At 41.8% G+C, this 19,582-nt stretch overlaps 1 protein-coding gene and 1 long non-coding RNA gene across 3 annotated transcripts in view; one reads left to right on the top strand and one right to left on the bottom strand.

Moving 5' to 3' along the window:
* Positions 1-17,999, bottom strand: part of LOC147013691 (ubiquitin-conjugating enzyme E2 E1) — a 21,539-nt gene extending 3,540 nt beyond the window's left edge. Inside the window, exons 1-4 of one of the 2 annotated variants that reach the window (XM_085850834.1) lie at positions 17,731-17,999; positions 16,723-16,785; positions 2,347-2,479; positions 1,978-2,125 (exon numbers count right to left, since the gene is read on the bottom strand). In XM_085850834.1, the coding sequence (XP_085706960.1) occupies positions 1,978-2,125; positions 2,347-2,479; positions 16,723-16,785; positions 17,731-17,813 (427 nt within the window). In that variant the 5' untranslated portion in view covers positions 17,814-17,999. The remainder of the gene's footprint in view (positions 1-1,977; positions 2,126-2,346; positions 2,480-16,722; positions 16,786-17,730) is intronic. The other variant, XM_085850836.1, reaches the window with a different exon arrangement.
* The window catches only part of LOC147013690 (uncharacterized), a 53,785-nt gene continuing 42,667 nt past the window's right edge, over positions 8,465-19,582 (top strand). Inside the window, exon 1 of the long non-coding RNA XR_015050480.1 lies at positions 8,465-8,602. This is a non-coding gene — a long non-coding RNA (uncharacterized LOC147013690). The remainder of the gene's footprint in view (positions 8,603-19,582) is intronic.

The raw sequence follows: 19,582 nt of genomic DNA, 5'->3' as shown, positions 1-19,582 counted from the left end.
CGTACCCGAAACTTATTTCTCACCTACGATAACGTGTTGTAGGCACGTTACGCGATCGTTGACACACGTCGACACACGTTACTCATAAGTCGAAACACGTCAAGGTAATGGTTAGCGTCAGTGTTCCAGACTCCCTGTTTTTTTTTTTTTCTTCTTCTTCTTCAGTATGACGGTGATGTTGACACTTAGATTTCTAGTGCGGTTATAATATAATATAATTCATAGGCTGCTGCTCAACAATTTAAATCATAACTGCACTAGAAATCGAAGTGTCAACATCACCGTCATACCGGAGAAAAAAGAACAAAAAACAAACAAACCAGGGAGTCTGGAACACTGACGCTAACCATTACCTTGACGTGTTTCGACGAATGAGTAACGTACAAGTAACGTGTGTCGACGTGTCAACGATCGCGCAACGTGACTACAACTTATGCAAGCGTATGCGGAACGTGTGCCATACGCTGAGTACGTCGACAAATTTTCAACATGCTGAAAATTTCTCAATGTACTCGGCGTATCACGACGTATGTCAGCGTACTAAGATGTCTGCCAGCGTACTACGATGTCTGCCAGCGTGCTCTTAACATATACAAAACTTACCCATAACGTATTCGACGTGAGCCAGCTTGGTTCGGCATATTTTTCATATGTCGGCATACGCTGGCTAAAACGTCAAGGTGTGACAGCGGCTTGACACGTCGATGTCCAGTGCGGTTATGATTTGAATTGTCGAGCCGCAGCCTATGAATAGCCTACGCCACGTGATCGTCCGCGATACGCTGCCGCACGCTATGCATAAGTTAGACTATCGTTGGGCATAGGTTGTGAACGCTGACAACACGCTCAGCATTCGTTGGTATAAGTTATCTATATGTGATTGAAACATTCTGTGTACGTTACTAATACGTTATGCATACATCTAACACGTTATTATACGCCCAAAACTTAAAAAAACATCAATAGTTCAGCGTACGCCAGCGTTTTACATACATTTTGATACCTTGCCATACGCTGGCTAAAACGTCAAGGTGTGACCGGGCCCTTACTTGCTGGTTTCAGTGTTTTTCCTATCTCCTTTTTTTGTATACGTGATCAAGGTTCATGGAAGAGCTAGAGGACCTTTCCCCTCTCCCTTTCTCTCCAAACATTTACAAACTTTATTTTTTTTTGCCATAATAACATTTAACAACTGGAATACCAACAAGGAACCCAAAGAAGTAAAGAGCAAAGATGGAGTCATCAGGAGGAACCTGGATAGGATTCGGGTTTCAGCCGCAGCAAAGTGAGCCTTACAGAAAAAATTTCTGCAAGAATTCGCTTCTCCTTAGAGAGATAGAAAACCAAAGAGAAAGAGAGAGGAAAGAGAAGAAAAAGCAAGAATTAGAATGAAAAGAGAATTGTAAAAATAAAAAATAAAAAAAATTTAGAAAGAAGTGTGAAAGGAACAAAGAACAAAGATGTCGGGAAGAACCCGAATGACATGTGTGCTCACACATGATAGGAAGAGTTTGCTGCATATAAGGGTACTCCGTACTAAAACGTGGCATGGACCATTGCACTTTGCAGTGCTACATTTCACGACAGTGTATTGATCACTCTAGTATCATTTGCTCAAGGCTGAGGATACGCCATTGCAACAACATAATGCTTTTGCATTTTGGATCACCACAGGCATTGGAAAAAAATTAGGGTGAGTCAGAAATCAGAAGTAATAATTTTGTTTTGGCCTTGCCCCCTCAACATCCACTGGTTTGAATACCTGGAATCATAAACATTGCTTCAAACTGTTCAGGTAGATTGAGAATCAGAAACACCTTTTTTGCTCTGATAATAATGTTAATGAACACATGTCCTTCAACAAACCACAGTATAAATATAAATGACAACCTTACATAGCAAAAACTCCACTTCAAACAAGACATCAAATTCTGGTAAAGTGGTGTTTGCATTCATATTGACCAAAGATATACATACCAGGGTTGCAGTCAGTAAGAAGAGAGCAGATAGACAACAGAACTTTAGAAATGGTTAGAGCAGGACTCCAGTTATCCTTAAGGATGTCCAGACAGATGATTCCTTGGCTGTTGATGTTACAGTGGTATATTCGTGTGCGAAAGGTCACCTGCTCGTGAACAGATTTGCATACGTAATAAGTATGGTATTTGGCTCAACGACATTTGAACATTAGTTTTGTGATGTTTATATTTTTTTAAAAAAAACCTCAATTCACTTTAATAATACATCTTGTCATGTAGATGAATTGGAAAATTATCAAAAGTGGTTTATAATTAAATTGCAAATTTCTGGAGATTTTATAAACTTCTGTTATCCTGGGTAAGCAACCTTGGGAGGCTTGAAGGGGTACTCGGAGGAGAAGGAGATGTCCAAGAAGAAGACACCTCCTTCATACACAGAGCCAGGGGGTCCAAGGATAGTTGAGCGCCATTCATAGATGTTGTCTCCTTTGGGCCCAGCGCTGGGGGCACATGTCACAAATCATGTTTTAATGTTCACTTATAACACATTCAATAAAAAAAGTGTGAGATCTGATTGACAAGCAATGGACAGTGAGGAAATGACACCATATATCGGATATGTCAGTAAAATGCTGCTGGTGATCTGTAAGTAACATTCATGACTCAATTGATAATTGATGAGTGAAACAAAAGTAGTTATAGTTGGAAGAGACGGTAGGATGTACTTAAAAGTTCAGATTAGTGACAGATTAAAAGCAAATTCGAGCGTCTGCTCAGATTCAGAGTCTGGGAGGTCGGCGATTCAAATCCGGGCCGTCATACCAAACACGAAACAAAATGGTATGTGCTGCTTCCTCGCTTGACATTCAACAGTAAAAAGGATGTGTGTGTGTGTGTGTGTGTGTGTGTGTGTGTGTGTGTGTGTGTGTGTGTGTGTGTGTGTGTGTGTGTGTGTGTGTGTGTGAGTGGCAGCTCCATTATGAGCCTTAGATGTTGTATTAAAAAAGAAAAAAAAGTGCTTCCCTTGAGGTTACTTAATTATTTCACTAAAAGCAATTTGGACATTTTCTACCTCACTTCAATATTCATGACTCCAACCTTTCACTCTTCCCTTACATCTTTCATTCTACAGTCTTTCCTTTCTCAAGCAAAGCTACAAAACCTCACAAAGCAATCTACAAAAGGACCCAAGAGAAAAGGTAAGCCTCCATGCCACCGTGCCGTAAGTAGCCAGTAACCTGAGCAAATTCTTGCTCCACCGACACATTCAAGCTTAATGCCACTTCATAATAGGGTGACATGTGTCACTAGACTGAGAATCATCTGATCTTTCAGTACCAAGACACATGCTCATTCTGCTGAAACACAGACTTGTACTCATTACTTATGTCTAGCTTATTCCGAGCAAACAACTAATGCTTAGACTTCCATTCATCCAGAATCATCAAAGAACTTCATAACAATGTTGAACCAGCTACAAATCTGAGACACAAAGCGAACTTACAATCATCCTTCATTCCACTCAAGTACTTTGCTAACAGCTTTTTTTATAACTTATTCCTCAATTCTTGTTAAACAGCTCTTTCCTCAATCACTTCCAAACCCCCCTATTATTTTTATACATGATACAGGGGTCATGGAGGGGCATCTACATTTATTAAATGTAAGACAAGGACATTAGGGAATATCGATGTACCTTTACGTGAGTTAAAACAGCATGAAGAAATAATTAACACAGTATAGGAAATTTGAACATGGAATTTAAGAATCATGAGCACATTCTCAGATGGGAAGACCAAACATGCCAAACCAGTCTTCAAATTTCCAATCATTTTCAACACTTCTCATTTTTTTAATTTCCAATCATTTTCAACCCTTTCCAGTCTTTTAATTTCCAATCATTTTCAACCATTTCCAGTCTTTTAATTTCCAATCATTTTCCAACCATTTCCAGTCTTTTAATTTCCAATCATTTTCCAACCATTCTCAGTCTTTTACAATCCTTCTCAGTCTTTTCCAATCCTTTTCTTTACCACTTCCAAAACCCACCAAAATATTTTCTCAGGAATTCCATCATTTTAACCTGAAGATCGACTCGTGGCTTGTTCACGCAGTTAGTTGTTAATACTTTTATATAACAACTTTTCATATTATATGGTGAGGGTAACTTGCATCCATTGCCTTCAATCTCTATTCAGTCCCCGAAAACGACAATATTTTCATTTCAAGAAGCTTCTACCATGCACCCAATTAGAAACGGAAGATGAAATGATTGGAATTCATGAGCTGAACTTCTTGTCTCTAAAATAGTCATATCTTACAAGAGAACCTGCAAACAACTTCACTGCCTGGCAGGGAGCAATAGTATATAAATAGTGTTGAATTAGCTGATGTTATCAGGTCCAGAGAAAGCTTGGGCAAGAAAGTGTTCTTGCAGCTGCTGCCTCTCAGTTCTAAAGTGAAAGCAGATTTTGCTTCTGACCTGACTGTGTGTGGGATAAAGTAAGAACCTCAAAACTTTGGATATCATTAAAACGATAGGCTTGGTTTACATCACGCCTCTACTTGGTTCTACTTGGAAGTAATAAGTGCTCTTGTTAATTAACTTTATATCGTACTTGTTGTGAAATCAACCGACCGTTTTCCACTTACACTTTTTTTCTTGCAAATGTGTTACCATACATTGTATAAGATCTTTTGATGATGATAATAATAATAATGATAATAATAATAATCATAACTATAGAGTTCATTGATATCCCATGTCGGTTTCAAGTGTATACTTCAATTTAAATAAAATAATGATTTTAAAGAATAGAGCCTGGTGTTGGCTTCGTGGTTAGGATGGTGGCTTGGGATCCTAGGGTCCAGAGTTTGAGCCCCGTTGACCACTGAATTAACATGAGAGGGTTGACTCAGCCTGTCATCCTTCCAAGCTCGGCGAAATGAGTACCAGTTTACTGGTCCCGGTGTATGCCCCGGTTAGAATAGGTGTACCATATCCCTGTGTGTCGTAAGAGGTGACCAGGGTTGGCGTCACGAAGGGCATCCGGCCATAAAACATTGCCTCAAGAAGGGAACCATGATTGCGTGGAATCCGCAAAAAGCTAACCCCTGCTCAGCAGGGAAAAATGGCTGTAAAAAGGCTGTTTTTTTTAAATGATTTTAAAGATCGTTAAAAACAAATTCTGGAAGTTTCGCATGAATGAAGCAGTCTTATATATCACCCTATATACCAACCTATGGAACACATCCCAGTACTGCGAAACGGAAATGCTTTGAAAGTGCCAAGAAGGCAATTTGTGTTCCACAGTGTTTAAGTGTATAATTCAATTTAAATAAAATAAAGATTGTAAAAGTCGTACAAATAAATTAATTCTGGGATTTACCACCATTGATGCAGTGTCGATTACACTACCCAATGTAACTTGTTACATAAGTTATTCATGCCTGTTGTTTGTGTCCTTTATGACATCATTAAAAAAAAATTAGTAAGTTTCCTGTTTGGAATATTTTTCAATTTTAGCTCGCCTGTTCGAAGAACAGAGAGCTATAGCGATACCCCCAGCATGAGCGTGAGTGTGAAAATGTTAAAGTTTTTGGTGCAAGTTTTTTCCTTTCTAATGTTTTTATCTACCACACTATTTTTTACTGATTACAATATACAAATACATATATTGCTTTAAAATTATTTGGATCAGACTTCACTGCAATGCTTTATAAAAAATATTATGAGACTAGTCTTTTAAAAACGATAAATGTATAAACAGGCGAGCATTGGGTGGCTTTGACACCAACTCTCTGGTTATTGATTGCCAGGCAGGCAGACAGAGTAAAAAAAGTATAATCTCACTCCTCTCTACACATGTGCAGTCTGGACGAATTCAGAGACAAAGTATGGTAAAACGGCAGACTTGGCTTTCTATTCATGTTAAAAATATCACATTCAATTTAAATAAGTTGTTCCTCGATCATAAATTGATATTTGTAGACAGACACGAGCTAAATGCTTAACACTGCTTTTTACTTCACGATAATGCTCCAATGATAGTAATAATAATGATAAGAATAAGAATTGTTATTGAACATTTTTAAACATTTGCAATAATTACGTTTTTAAATTTATTTAATATTATCAAAAAAAGGGTCTGGCAAGGATAGTTTACAATTAGAGGCATGGAGGCTTTCTACTGAGATGTCTAGCCTGGGTTTGAATCTCGACCCAACTATAAAATGTCACCCTGGTGTTTCACATGTCGGACACATCAATGTGTGCGCCATTCTTCGGATGGATGTTACACGAGGCATCCAGTCTTTAAGATACAGTGTTAAAGTATATAATTTTTCATGAAGAGCAGGCAGGTTATTGCTGGCACTATGGATGAATTGCATTTTTTTTGTAATTACAAATTACAAAAAAAAAATAATAATAATGTTCGACTGAGGATGGTTTTTTAAAAGTCAGGTCCTCCAGTTGATGAAACACTTGAGCCAAACACGTTTCCTCGCCAACTACACAAGAAGGGGATAATAGGGGCCATTAAAGTAGTAGTAATACCTTAGTTAGAATGACTGTAGAGGTTTGCGCTTCGGGCGCAAGAAAGCTCAGGCAGACACAAGTTTCCTGTTTAATGTCGCTCGACTTCCTCGTCCCTGCAAGTCCATGGTTAGAACTGCAGTGGACAAGGCTGAGCATTTTAAGAGAAAGCACTACTGATATAGATAAGAAAGGAGAGAGATGGAAACAAAACGAAATAAGTAGTAGTAGTAGTTTAATGAAAAAGTTTGAAAGTAGACATGGCCAGAAAAATGAAAAACCATTTTCAGCTGTTGCCTACATTTTATGAATCAAAATGTTCTCTCACCTATGAAACTGTCTTCATCATCTGTTTTCTGGAGATATCCCCCCCCCCCCACCCCTCAAGATTTCACGTCTGTTGCCCACAATCATCCCGCCATTGTCTCCCTTTTTCAACCTCTGAACTTTACAACACACGCTGTGATCATGTTCCCCCCCTTCCCTCCCATCATATTGTAATGAATCTCTAGGTTCTCACTGTCCTGTTTTCCCCTTGCCCAATTTTGTGTAAGTTAACTCTTTCCCCCTTTTACTATGTTCTTCCACATAAGCTGTTTAAATACAAAACAAAACATAATTTGTTTTGGCTGCACAAAGTCTTTTGTCCATGAAATCAAACGACTGAGATTTTATGGCTGCAAATCGAGTTGTAAAGAAACTGATTTCTGGAGTTTGTCTCCGGTAGAAGAGTGAACTCATGTATTTATACCAAACTCTTCATTGTTAACTCCACAACAATGAATTAGTTTAGATAGTATATTGGGATGAGGAAGCAGCTCTTTTAAAAGATGAGGCATGTCCTTGCCAATCATTTCAATAAAAAAAACCTTCAGTTTCTTCTTTCCATGAAATCAGTGACATCAACACACATCCATACAAGGTTTAACAAATTTTGTTAGACATTTGCACGACAACAAAATCAAATCTTGTAAATCTGTTCCCGTCTTTAATACAGTGACTCAAGACTTATGCGAGAGCTTGTACATAGATCACATGAAAGACAAGGACATGAGAAGACACCAATGTAATTTACATGCTACAAGAACATTAGTAGACAATGGACATATAAACAAAACAAAGACATAATATTCGAAGTCCCCCACTTTTTGGGTGGTATGAGGAATAGATCTGTGTAATATGAAGGCTAAATTTTGAACGGTTTTATGAAATATCGTGTACACAAGCCAAGTCACGAGATTGTTGTCATGGAAACGGAATTCAGCGAATCACAGTCACGGTCCAATCAGGTTGAAATAATGGCATGAGGAATAGAAAACTGCAGTATGGAAGCTACACGTTCAACGGTTTTTGAAATATCGTGCACACAAAAGTGCATAGACGGATGATCGGTCAGTCAGGTGTAGCTCATTTTAATGTCCCCCGTCTCCAACCTTGTCGGAGGGGGCAGGGGACAATAATTATGGGACTTGATCTCGAGATCGCAGCATCAACATCTGTTCTTTAATGGGAACAACAAACATACTAACAAGCAAACCAAACTCACAGCATGTATGCTTTGCAAACAGACTTTTCGATAAAGGAAGTTATCTTTTTATAAAAGAGGGAGGGAAAGTAGGTGCACATGTACAGTATGTATGTATCGTCTACTCCTTCAAGAGGTGTTGACTGAGGAAGCTGAAACTTTCATGGATTAACGAGGGCACCCTGATGTTGTGGCCATGCAAGTTTTGTTCGATTCCTTCAAGTGTTGAATTTTTTTATATTTTTTACCCATATTGGCATTTTCTTCTTTTGTTTGGGGTGGTGGGGGAGGGGAGGGTGAAAGGGGGGGGGATGCAATTGGAATTATCCGAGCTATACAACTATGATGCATTATATACGCAAAGAAACAGTACGCATGTTTTTGCTTCATTTATGCAACCCGTGTTATTTTTATCAGGATTGACCAAGGCAGCGATCTGTTGCTTATACACTCCCCAAATAAAGGGATGTGTCAGAAGAACGTGTTGCACACTTGGAACAAGATCATTGCCATCGGACGGGTTCCCTGCTGGTTTCACTCGTAAGCCAACGAGATTCAGAGGTACGATATAATTCCTAAGTCTTTCTCCTTTGTGCTACATTTCATTTAAACACTTCATGGTACGAGGGTAGTTCAAAGTCGATGTGGACTTTTTATTCTGAAAATTCAAAAGTACAGAGGAGTTGGTCAAACTTCATCTAATTCTCATGTTGTTCCACCACTACATGTACACTCGACTGTGTCGTTAATGGAGGTAGCACCTCGATGATATCTACGTTGGAATGTTGGGATGGGTGCACAGCCATTTCAGGGCCTGTGCTTTGACATTTTAATCATTCATTAACTTTATGCCACTCAGATGCTGTTTGAGCGGTCGAAAGAGATGAAAATGATGAGGGGACAAGTCCGAGCAGTGTGGAGGTTCATTTTGGACTTTGTAACCCAAGTACCCAGGTCCCATGAGGTCTAGTAGAGTGGAGGCCCTGTTGTTCACACCTTCCGCTAACCTAATCGAATTTCAAGTGAGAACGAATGAGCCGTTTCCATGCTTCCAACACTTACATCCATTTCCTCTGTGATTGAATGCACAGTAATCGAGTGATTCTCCAAAATTGTACATTTTAAAACATTGAATGTTTGCTTGAGTGGCAGTTGTTGGTTGCACATTAGAACATTCAAGTTTGCTCCATTTTTGCACCACATAAACACAAAAAACTATGTGAAAGACAGTCTCCTGTGAATATCAAGGAATACTCGACTTTCGCACGGCTTGCGTCAGACTGCTTCATTGGACAAATCAAATAGTAGGTTTTATTAATTGAATGTTGACAATGGTGCGATTACCACCGTGGGAAGCAAAGTAAAGCTGACACTTTGAGGCATTAACCCTCTTACTAAGGTCGTAGTTGTGGTTCATAAATGAGATTTCGAGTTGACGCCTGAAAATATTGGCTTTAGTTTGTTTTGTTTCCCACAGTGGTGAGCACACTTTGTCAACCATCAGTTGATGAAACCCATTATTCTGTGAACATCAGCTCGTTTGACGATCCCCTTCACAAGGAATGTAATGATGCACCTCTGTTCAACAGCACACGTGACTGTTACCTGTAAATGGTTGGTATCAACAGAACGTTGATGAAAGTTTGCGAACCACTTAGGGGAAGCAAAATATGCCAACCTATGGCAGCAGTTAGCATGCTTCAATCAATGTTCTGTTCATTTTATCCATTGTTATACCTGTCTACTGATGCAGATTGACATGAGCCTTCACAATTAAGACTATTTTTTTCCTTTTTTTGGGAACAGTCATCTTGATTTTACCTTTTAATTATTTGACCTGCATTCATGTTAATGACTGGACAACTAGCTCAGGCAATACAATTGGACAAAATCTAATCAGTGGACCATTACTTTTATATGTTCCGCAATGAAAAGTCCACATCAACCTTGAATCATCTTATCGAATAAAAAAAAGAAGAAGGGCACCTATAAGTGGTGTCCAAGTTTCGGAGATATTCGGATCGGTGTTCCAACTGCTTGTGGAAATGTCTCTGGTGGTAAGCACCATGAGTCAATGGCAGTGGATTATCCAGTTATCTGGTTCCGTCAGGTCATGTCTGACTTCTGGTGATATTGATGATCATATTTCTTCATACATCCCTATCTTGCACTGATTCCCGAATCTCTGGCAGAGATAGCTTGGTTGTAGCCTTTACCCCATCTATCCAGCACATATAAGGTCTGCCTCTTCCTCTTCTTCCCTCAACAAGACCCAGCATGGTTGATTTCTCTCGACTTTCGTTTTCTGCACGCATGATGTGTCCAAAGTATAACAATTTCTGTTTTATCATCAGCACTTCTGATGCACATAGTGGTCTAATTTCTTCAATCACCGATTTGTTTGTTCTTCTTGCAGTCGATGGCACTTTTAACATTAGTCTCTAACACCAGATTTCAAAACTGTCAATCTTCTTCCTTTCTTTTTCACTGTCCATGACTCACATCCATACATTACAACTGGAAATACCAGAATGTTCAGCAGCCTCCTCTCGGTTTGTTTTGAAACATTTTTGTATGACCAGATCTTTGTCAATCCTGACATTGCTGTTCTCCCCAACGCTAACCGTCTAGTAATTTCTCCTCTACATTCTCCATTCCAATCTAAGAACTCAGGAAGATGAAGCTTTACACGACACTATTTCTACATGATCGTCTTCCAACCTGAACACGTCGACCTTCTTAATTCACAAGATTTTAGTTTTTTTTTTTAATTTTAGGTTTAAATAAAGACCAGCTTTTTCACTTCCTTCTTCACCATCTGCAGCAGTTTCATCAAATCCTCTTAACTTCCTGCCAACAGAGTGGTATCAGCATACCTTAGGTCGTCGATACATCTTCTTTCAATCCAGACTCCAGCCTCGATGTCATCGAAGTTTGATTTCCTCATGATGTACTCATTATACAGATCGAACAAGGGGAGAGAATGCACAACTGTCGAACCCTGATTCCAATACCAAATGACTCCGACTCTGTCTCTGTCTCTCACATTACTTGTTTGTTGTACAGGCTTCTTATCAGACATATCAGGAATTCCAACATCCTCATTTTCCTCAGTCGAGTTCAAGTCAATTCATGATCAACACAATTGAAAGCTTTGCAATAATCTATAAAAAGAGATACAACTTTCCTTGAAGCCTAGTGTTGGCTTAGTGGTTAGGGTGGCTGGCTTAGTATCTTAGGGGTCCTGAGTTCAAGCACTGTTGGCTGCTGAATTAACACCAGGTGGGGTTGACTCAGCCTATCATTCTTCCGAGGTTGGTGACATGAGTACCAGTGTACTGGTAGATGGGCACAGCATCAGTGGCACAGTTGTGCTTCCAAGAAATGAGAGCTACCCTGGCAGTCAAGTTGCCATGTGCAAGAACAGAGAACTTTCCTTTGATATTCCCTTGCTTTTTCCTTGACCCACCTCTGGTACCTCTTCCTCTTCCTCTTCTGAAACCTGCTTCCTTAATGGGTATTTCTTGCTTAAGGAAGTGTTCTGTTCTCTGTTGAATGGTCTTTAGTAATATCTTGCTAGCATGTGGAATCAAGGCAATGGTTCGGTTATTTGAACATTCTCTTGTGTGTCTCCTTTTTTGGAAATGGTATGTTCTCTGACTGCTTCTACCTTTTAGGCCATACAATCTTGCTCCATATTGGTGAACAGATAGATGTCAAATTTTGGTTGCCTCCTCTCCAACTAGCACCTCAAACAGTTATATTTTCATTTTGTCTGCACCTGGTGCTTTTCAATTTACCAGCAATTTCAGGGTTCGACATACCTCACATCCAATCACAATTGGTTCCTTTTAAATAGGGTCGAGGCTCGTGGAAGTGCTAGAACACAGAATGGATGAGGACGCAGCATAACAGAAGGAACAGCAGAAAGGGAAGGGGTAAATGTCAACAGCAGGGCTGAGGGAGAAAATAAAGACAGACAGACAAACAAGGGATACATGGGTAATGATGAGGGGTTGAGGGGAATGCAAGGGATCGACAAAATGGATACAGAAACAAAATTTGGGGGAGTGGGTGGGTGTGGTTTAACGGGCGTAGAAAAGATAATGGTCTGGGATGGGGGATGATCTGAAGTGGTGGTAAACAGCTGTCTTTAAGACGAGAGGAAAGAATGAGATTGAAGAGAATGTAGATGGAAGTTTGTTCCATAGGCAAGGGAAAACAAACAAACAAACGAGTGTAAGTGAGCAGTGATTCTGGATTTTCGGTGTTTTATCGGAAGGGAGTTGATGGTGGACCGTGTGTGCCCTGCAGATACCGGGGGAGGGGGTGAGGGAGGATGGGAGGGGAGGGGAAGAGGATAAAGAACAGAGAGGGCAGAGGGTGCAAGATCAGAAAGGTGGCGGAAGAAGAAGAGAGACCACCGACCTGTTGGTGATGGCTAAGTGATAGGCCTATAGACTCAACTTCATCGTGGGAGATTCCAATAATCTTGAAGGCCTTTGTTTCCTCAGCATAAACTGAGCAAGGTATGAGGCAGGGGAGGCAGCCCAGAGGGGAGAAAAGTACTCCATCAAGCTGCAGATGAAGGCCTTGTAGGTGGATAAGAGTTCAGGTGTGTCAAGGAAGGACTTTGCATGATGGAGGATGCTCAGCGTCTGGCTTTAGAGGCCAACTTTAAAATGTGGTTTGCCCAAGAAAGATCATGGCTGAGAATGAGACCCAAGAGTTTGAGTGACTGAACTGAACTTGTTCATATTCTCTTTCTTCAAAGGTTTCCATCATGCTGCTATCTCTTTGTATAGAGTTTCGGTGTAGTCCTTCCATATTTCTTTCAACTGTGATGCTTATGTCAGATCTTTTCCTGTTCTACTCTTGAGGACCCCATCCGACACACTTTCCTGTGATATCTCTGATCATTAAAAAAAAAAAACATCTCTTGTTCTTCCGGCTCTGTTGTCACTTTCTCTCTCGATGAATACCTCTTTGAAATATTTATCTTTGTCTTTCTTTGCTTGTCATTGGAAGTCAGCATTTAGCCACTTAATGTCCTCTCTTGATGCACCTTTGGTTTTCATCCCTCTTTTTTTTTTTGTCTCTGCAATATTTATTGCCTCTTCTGACAGCCATTAAGCCTTATTCTTTCTGCTTGCTTTTGGGATGATATTTTTGGCCTTTTCTTTCACAATGCCTTCAACCTCTTGTTACAACTTGTCTGGCATTCTGTCAACAAGATCCAGCTCTGCAAAACGTTAATTTTTTTATATTTTTACCTTTACTGCATACTGGTGAGATACCTGTGCTATGCACGGGTGGGAGCCTGAAATCTCATGCACCTTCGAGTGTTAAAAAGCAAACAGATAATGTGGAAACGGCGAATGCCAAACCATGAACCAATAAATTCAACATTCCTGTGTCACCTTCAGTCAAACGTCAGGCATAGAGAGCCAGTTTGTGAATGACTTGGGCAAAAAAAAAAAAAATAATAATAACAATAATAATAAACAAGAGCTTAAGTGAGCACAATATACACCCGAACAAGAAGGTATATATAGAATTGTGCTACTACATGGAAAACAGCATCCTGGTTGCCATGGCAACCACTTTAGATGACTAATGTATGTCACGACACACCGTCTCCACAGTCTGTACCTATGTACCAAATATGAAACGTGAAAGTTGAAAACTTTGGGAGTTAGAGTGTGGACAGGAACGGACGGACAGACAGACAGACAGACGGACGACCGGTATCATATAATACGCCCGAATATATATATATATATATATATATATATATATATATATATATATATATATATATATATATATATATATATATCGGGCGTATAAAAATTACTGCAGCTGACCCCACCAAGAAGGTCGGTCATGTTTGTGTGCACGGTCAATGGCGAAACTGCAAATGCCGAATCACAAATGCATTTATACGCGAAAAATCGTGACATCTTGCAGGTGGAATCCGTGAATCTCAATTCAAATTAACGAAGCTGAAAATGTGTTTGCACGCAGACAACGAACCGCATCATATGGGTGGAAATGCAAAATCTCAATTGTATTGATATCTTACCAAACAAACAAATGTTTCGACATGCGGTAAATGGCGAAATTGCGAATGCTAAACCCGTGAATGAGTTTACATGGGGAGGGAGAGCAGCTTCGGATGGGATGAAAACTCAAAATCATAATTGTATTGAGTGATTTATGAAACCTCCCACACACCTTAGGACACCTGCTGGGACCCCAAAAAGGTTCCACAGAAAGTTTGGTGGGGCTGCTCCAAAACTGAAGAAGTAGTTTGGTATACAGACAGATAGTCAGTCAGTCAGTCAGTCAGTCAGTCAGTCAGTCAGTCAGTCCTGCTTTATAATGGAGTTACCTCCACCACCGAAGGTGAAGGAGGTTATGTTTTCACTCCTGTCTGTGTGTGTGCAGGATATCTCAAAAAGTTGTGGAGAGACCTGGATGAAATTTAGTGGGCAGGTTGGGTGTGCGACAAGAACAAACCGATTCGATTTTGGTGAAGATCCAGATCCGGATCAGACTACGAGAATTTAAGTGATTCTTCACCATTGAGAGATGGAGCCAAAAACGATATATAGCACGATATCTCAAAAATGTATTGGGCCCGATATGTTCTCATGGATCAGGCATTACGTGGCGGAGGTATGCGCTCTACCGAGTACCCTTCTCGTTTCAATATGTTTTCAAGGTCATGTCTGGTCGGAGTTTTTCGGTTTTTTTCACCTTTTTCAATTTGATTCGTACCTTAACCACAAGGAGTTCATGATCTGTCCCACAGTCTGTGTTTGGCAGTGTGTTGGCAGATTGCACAGCACCTCTCAATCTTGTGTTGATGAGAATGGAGTCAATCTGATTTCCAAGTTGCCCATCAGGTGAAGTCCATGTGTTGTCTATTATTGGGTTGTTTGAACGACGTATTTGCTATTACGAGCTCATTCTACACACAAAACTCAAACATTTGCTCCCCTGGCTCATTTCAGATACCAAATCTGTGCTTTCCTGCAATCTCTGGTGCTCCTGCTTCACCAATTTCTGCAATTCCAATCTCCCATAATGATTAAAACATCTCATTTAGGCACCTGTTCTTCCAGTTCCTGCCACTTTCCATAAAACCCCCCACATTTTCTTCACCTGCTGCAGAAATTGGAGCATATATATATATATATATATATATATATATATATATACTGGATGTATTTTCAACCTCACCGATATCAACCTCTCATTGACTGGGTTATATCCCAGTACTGACAACAGTCTTCTCATTGCAAATCACTGCCCCTCCATTTCGTTTTCACGTTTTGTGACCAGAAAACAACACTTTATAATCGTCAGATTGAAACTTCCCCAAAACAGTCCATTTGAGTTCACTTGTACCCAACTTTTCAGTTCTTGTCCTCTCTCTACATAACATTTAACTTCGTCCGAATCATTGACCTTACATTCCATGTTCCAATGCTGTGAACATTTGAGAAACTCAGAATTCGACTTTCAGTTCTGGCGACCAGAGCGACTGGATTACTTTGCGGGTTTGATCGAATCATGTCATCAGCAGTTCTACTCATCAAAACCCTTTGCTCTTCCCCAGTAGCCATTCGGGTGCTCACAAACCTGGGGACTCATCATCCGGCAACATCGCTTTATCTCTTGTACTTATGATCATGATCGTTTGCTTGGCATGCATGGAAGTGGTTTGCCATTGCCTTATTCTGGGCAGCGTCTGTACAAGACGGGTGATCCTCGCCATTGATCTCCATAAGAGAATCCTCTGCCAAGCATCCAGGCCATGCCGTCCTTACTGGCAATATGTGCCAGCTGCTTGCACGGCCATCCACCACCTGCTCCCATGGCTTCACGTAACCCTGATCAGAAGGCTAAAATTGAGTATTACAGCTTGTCCAAAGGTGACACACAGGTTAACAAATGCAAAGGGCAACTCCTTTATCCTGCTAAACCTCATTTAAGAAACCTGGCCGCAGTATTCTCCTTCCAGCTTAGCCTTTGGTTTCAAAACCTGAACTGCAAGGCAGCGGCGGATTTGGCTCGTCGGTGAAAGTGAATGATGCATTTATGAATGTGTTGGTTATCAATCTTCTCTCCAGCCTTCAATTAGCTCATTCACACTTGTATTATTATGAGAAAAAGAAAAAAAGAATGAAGATGGCGACCTGCAATTTTGATTTCCATTTTGTTTGTTCTTGTAATTCATACAAAAGTATAAATTGTGCCTCAAATGCCCTTGTACAGTACTGTGTGTGTGAGAGATATACACGTACAAGATTCTCCAGAAGTGTTCGACCTGACCACGTGAAAATAGAAAGTCTAATAACTGTGAATACAAACTTTTCTTTCTGATGACTCATTTTTACAGTCAATGCTTCATGCTTTTCACACATCGCCATCTCATCTCCCCACCCACTCCATTAACACACCGCCACCTTGGCTCGCATTATAGTAACAATTATACAACAGATAATGATTTGTGGTTATTCCGTTAGCGTTATGAGGGAACGGTGAGAGACGAAGAAAGTGGATGACTCTCTCCATGTTTCTACCTTAGAGGACTTAAGGTGACACTATTATTGTCTGACGAAGGTAATAAACAGGTACACGGGTGAACACAAACATGGAGATGTACTGACGTTTGGCTGTACCTGCAGTTTGGTGGTGGATCAAGCGTTATGTCCGCAAGTTCTTTCTGGATGCTGTTTGGGGAGGGGGGGGAGGAAGGAGAGGTGAGTAGAGTGTGAGAGGTACTAAAAGGATAGTACGGATACAGCAGATGATGATGGAGGTGAATTTGGAAAACAAGGGAGATGAAAGCAATGGAGAGTGGAGAGGGGACCGAGGGTGGGGGGAGGGGGGCGGTAGGGGTCGTATGTAGTTGGTGGGATCGTCAGGCAGGACGTCATCGATGGACAAATGGTGGTAGGACAAGGCAAAAGGTTGCTGTGGGATACACAGACGCAAATATTAATAGTCTTTCGTCATTGCAGCAAATGGCAGCAGGTGGCATCGTTTTGCTGAGGGTGCGGTTGTGCCACTGATGCAGTGCCCCCCCTGCATGCTGTTTGTACAAAAATTTGTAATTTGTTCAGGGTGCCGGCGATAGCTCGCCTACTCTTCGCGAAGGACACCGTGGGATCTTTAACCCGAGTTTAACGCCCATTCGAGGGAAAACACACACACACACACACACACACACACACACACACACACACACACACACACACACACACACACACACACACACACGCCTCGCCATGCCTGTACAACACCAGGACGACAGTTTGTAGTTGGGCCGAGATCCCAACCAAGGCGAGAGACGGCTCGGATGGGAGTGTGCTTACCTCCTCCAGCCTATCCTGCCAACCCACCAGAGAGAGAGAGAGAGACACTCAGTGGGGGATAACGAAGGTGACACGTAAAACGGGGGGTCACATTAATAAAGAAGAGACACACACAGACACAAAGAGACAACAACAAAACACAAAACGGACACATTTCCAGTCAATGGCACTGCCTGACCGTGTCGGTGCGGCATCACCGCTCGCCGGGCAATCGCCCGCACGGACACGCGGGGAGGAGGACAAACGCGCGAACAGCTCGTGGTCACCGTGACCGCCAAGCAGTAGTCGGCAAAGTCTGACCGTTTAGCGCTTGTCGACATCAGCTTGGGAAGCTTTCTGCCCGTCTCTGCCCGCGCAACGCTCGGTGCCTCCTCATCCGACATAATCAACTACTCCCCCCCTTCCGTTTTTAATTCGCTTTTGGTAATTTTTTTCTTTTCCTTTGACTCTTTCCCTCGCTTCCTACAAATAACCTCGCCTCTTCTTCTTCTTCTTCTCCTCTTCCTTCCTCTTCTTCTTCTTCGCCGTATTCTTCCTATCCAAGCGCTCTCTTCACTCCACCTCGTACTATTCACCCTTCTTCGCCCCTCCCCTTTTACTCCCACGGCGCAATGACTCACCAACCCGCCCCTTCGATGCTCCCTTTGCTCCGCCCCTTCCATCGCTCCGCCCCTTCCTTCACTCTCTCGCGCGGCCTTCCCGCTCATTTCAAAGTCTTCTGCTCCTCTCAGGAGTGTGAAAAAAAAATCTCATTCGACGTGGGACAGGATAAAGTATGGAGTATTGTCGGGTGAAAGAGCTTCGTGTAAACAATGCCTTGTCCCCCCCCCCGGGCCATTGTTCATGGTGAACCGAGTCGGTCCGACTTTTAAATCTCATCAGCTGTGGAGAAATTCATTCCCGGGTGAGGTAACTCACTCTGCTCACGACCTCCTCGATGCCATTATCAGGCGACCCCATGGATGTTGATTGTCGAAGAGATTTAACACCGTATCATGAAGTTTAACCGGCTTGGATTTCTCCAGAGACCTTCAAATCCATTCACCACCATTTTATCAATCCCGTGAGTTATTTAATCATCTCATCTATCTATAATTCCAGCTGTGGTGAATTGAAGGACGTGACGTGTGATCACATGTTGCACGGCTCGAGCACGGAATAGATAAAGCTAAGGTTCCGCTCGGTCGGGGTGATTGTCCCAGGGGCATTGTCGTTTTACGGCGGCGGTTCACTTGGTGCTCATTGAATGGTGAGAATTGAGAGTATATCGGACTCCGTGCTTATACTGATTTATTTTGCGGTGATTAGTTGCGCGTGTGTACCTTACTGCTTATGTACTCCTTGCTGCACCTGTATCTCCTGATGTGCCCGTAGAAGCGGCTTCAATCAAATGGAATAAAGCCTACACTCTGAAGGTTCTTCTCTCGTTTTCATTTCAATTTATTCCATTTGGTTTTCTCGGCTCTCTCAACCAACGATGGACAAGATCTACAAACCAGAGAGGTTCGACGCAGACCCAAACGCGACTGACTCAGAAATGAAATGGTCGCATTGGTTCCGTTCCTTCTCACACTATCTGACCATCATCGAAGAGGGAGCCGACAAATTGGCCGCCCTTGTGAATCATGTCTCGCCCAGCGTATACAGGCTCTTCTCGGAGTGTGACACCTACGAAGCAGCGATCGACGTGCTGCAGGCGCTCTACGTGAAGCGCAAGAACGAGGTATACATACGACATCTTCTCAACACACGCAAGCAAGCAGCCGGGGAGACAATCGATCAGTTCCTGCAAGCTCTGAAACAGCTGGGAAAAGACGGCAGCTTCCGGGCCGTAAACGCCGAGGAACACCGAAATGAAGCGACCCGGGAGGCATTTATCCAAGGACTCAGATCAGCCCACATACGGCAACGCTTACTAGAGAAAGCGCAACCCACTCTTGAAAAGGTAGTCGACCAGGCTCGAGCGATGGATACGGCTCAGCAGCAATCTGAGTCATTTGGGACACCGATGCTGCTAATGAACGCCGCTACGGTGGAAACTCAAGGAACCCCACAGACACAGACACAGCCAGACACAGGGGATGGAGAAAAACCCGAGGAGTCGGATACCCAGACCTCGTCAAACTCCTCAGCAACTACTCCGGTTGGTAAA

Source organism: Eptatretus burgeri, chromosome 13, assembly GCF_056783735.1.
Source record: "Eptatretus burgeri isolate ZD-2024b chromosome 13, Ebu_testis_v1, whole genome shotgun sequence".
In the NCBI taxonomy this organism is placed as follows: domain Eukaryota; kingdom Metazoa; phylum Chordata; class Myxini; order Myxiniformes; family Myxinidae; genus Eptatretus; species Eptatretus burgeri.
Note: the sequence above shows the minus strand (reverse complement) of the source record. Positions and strands in the feature narration are given on the sequence as shown.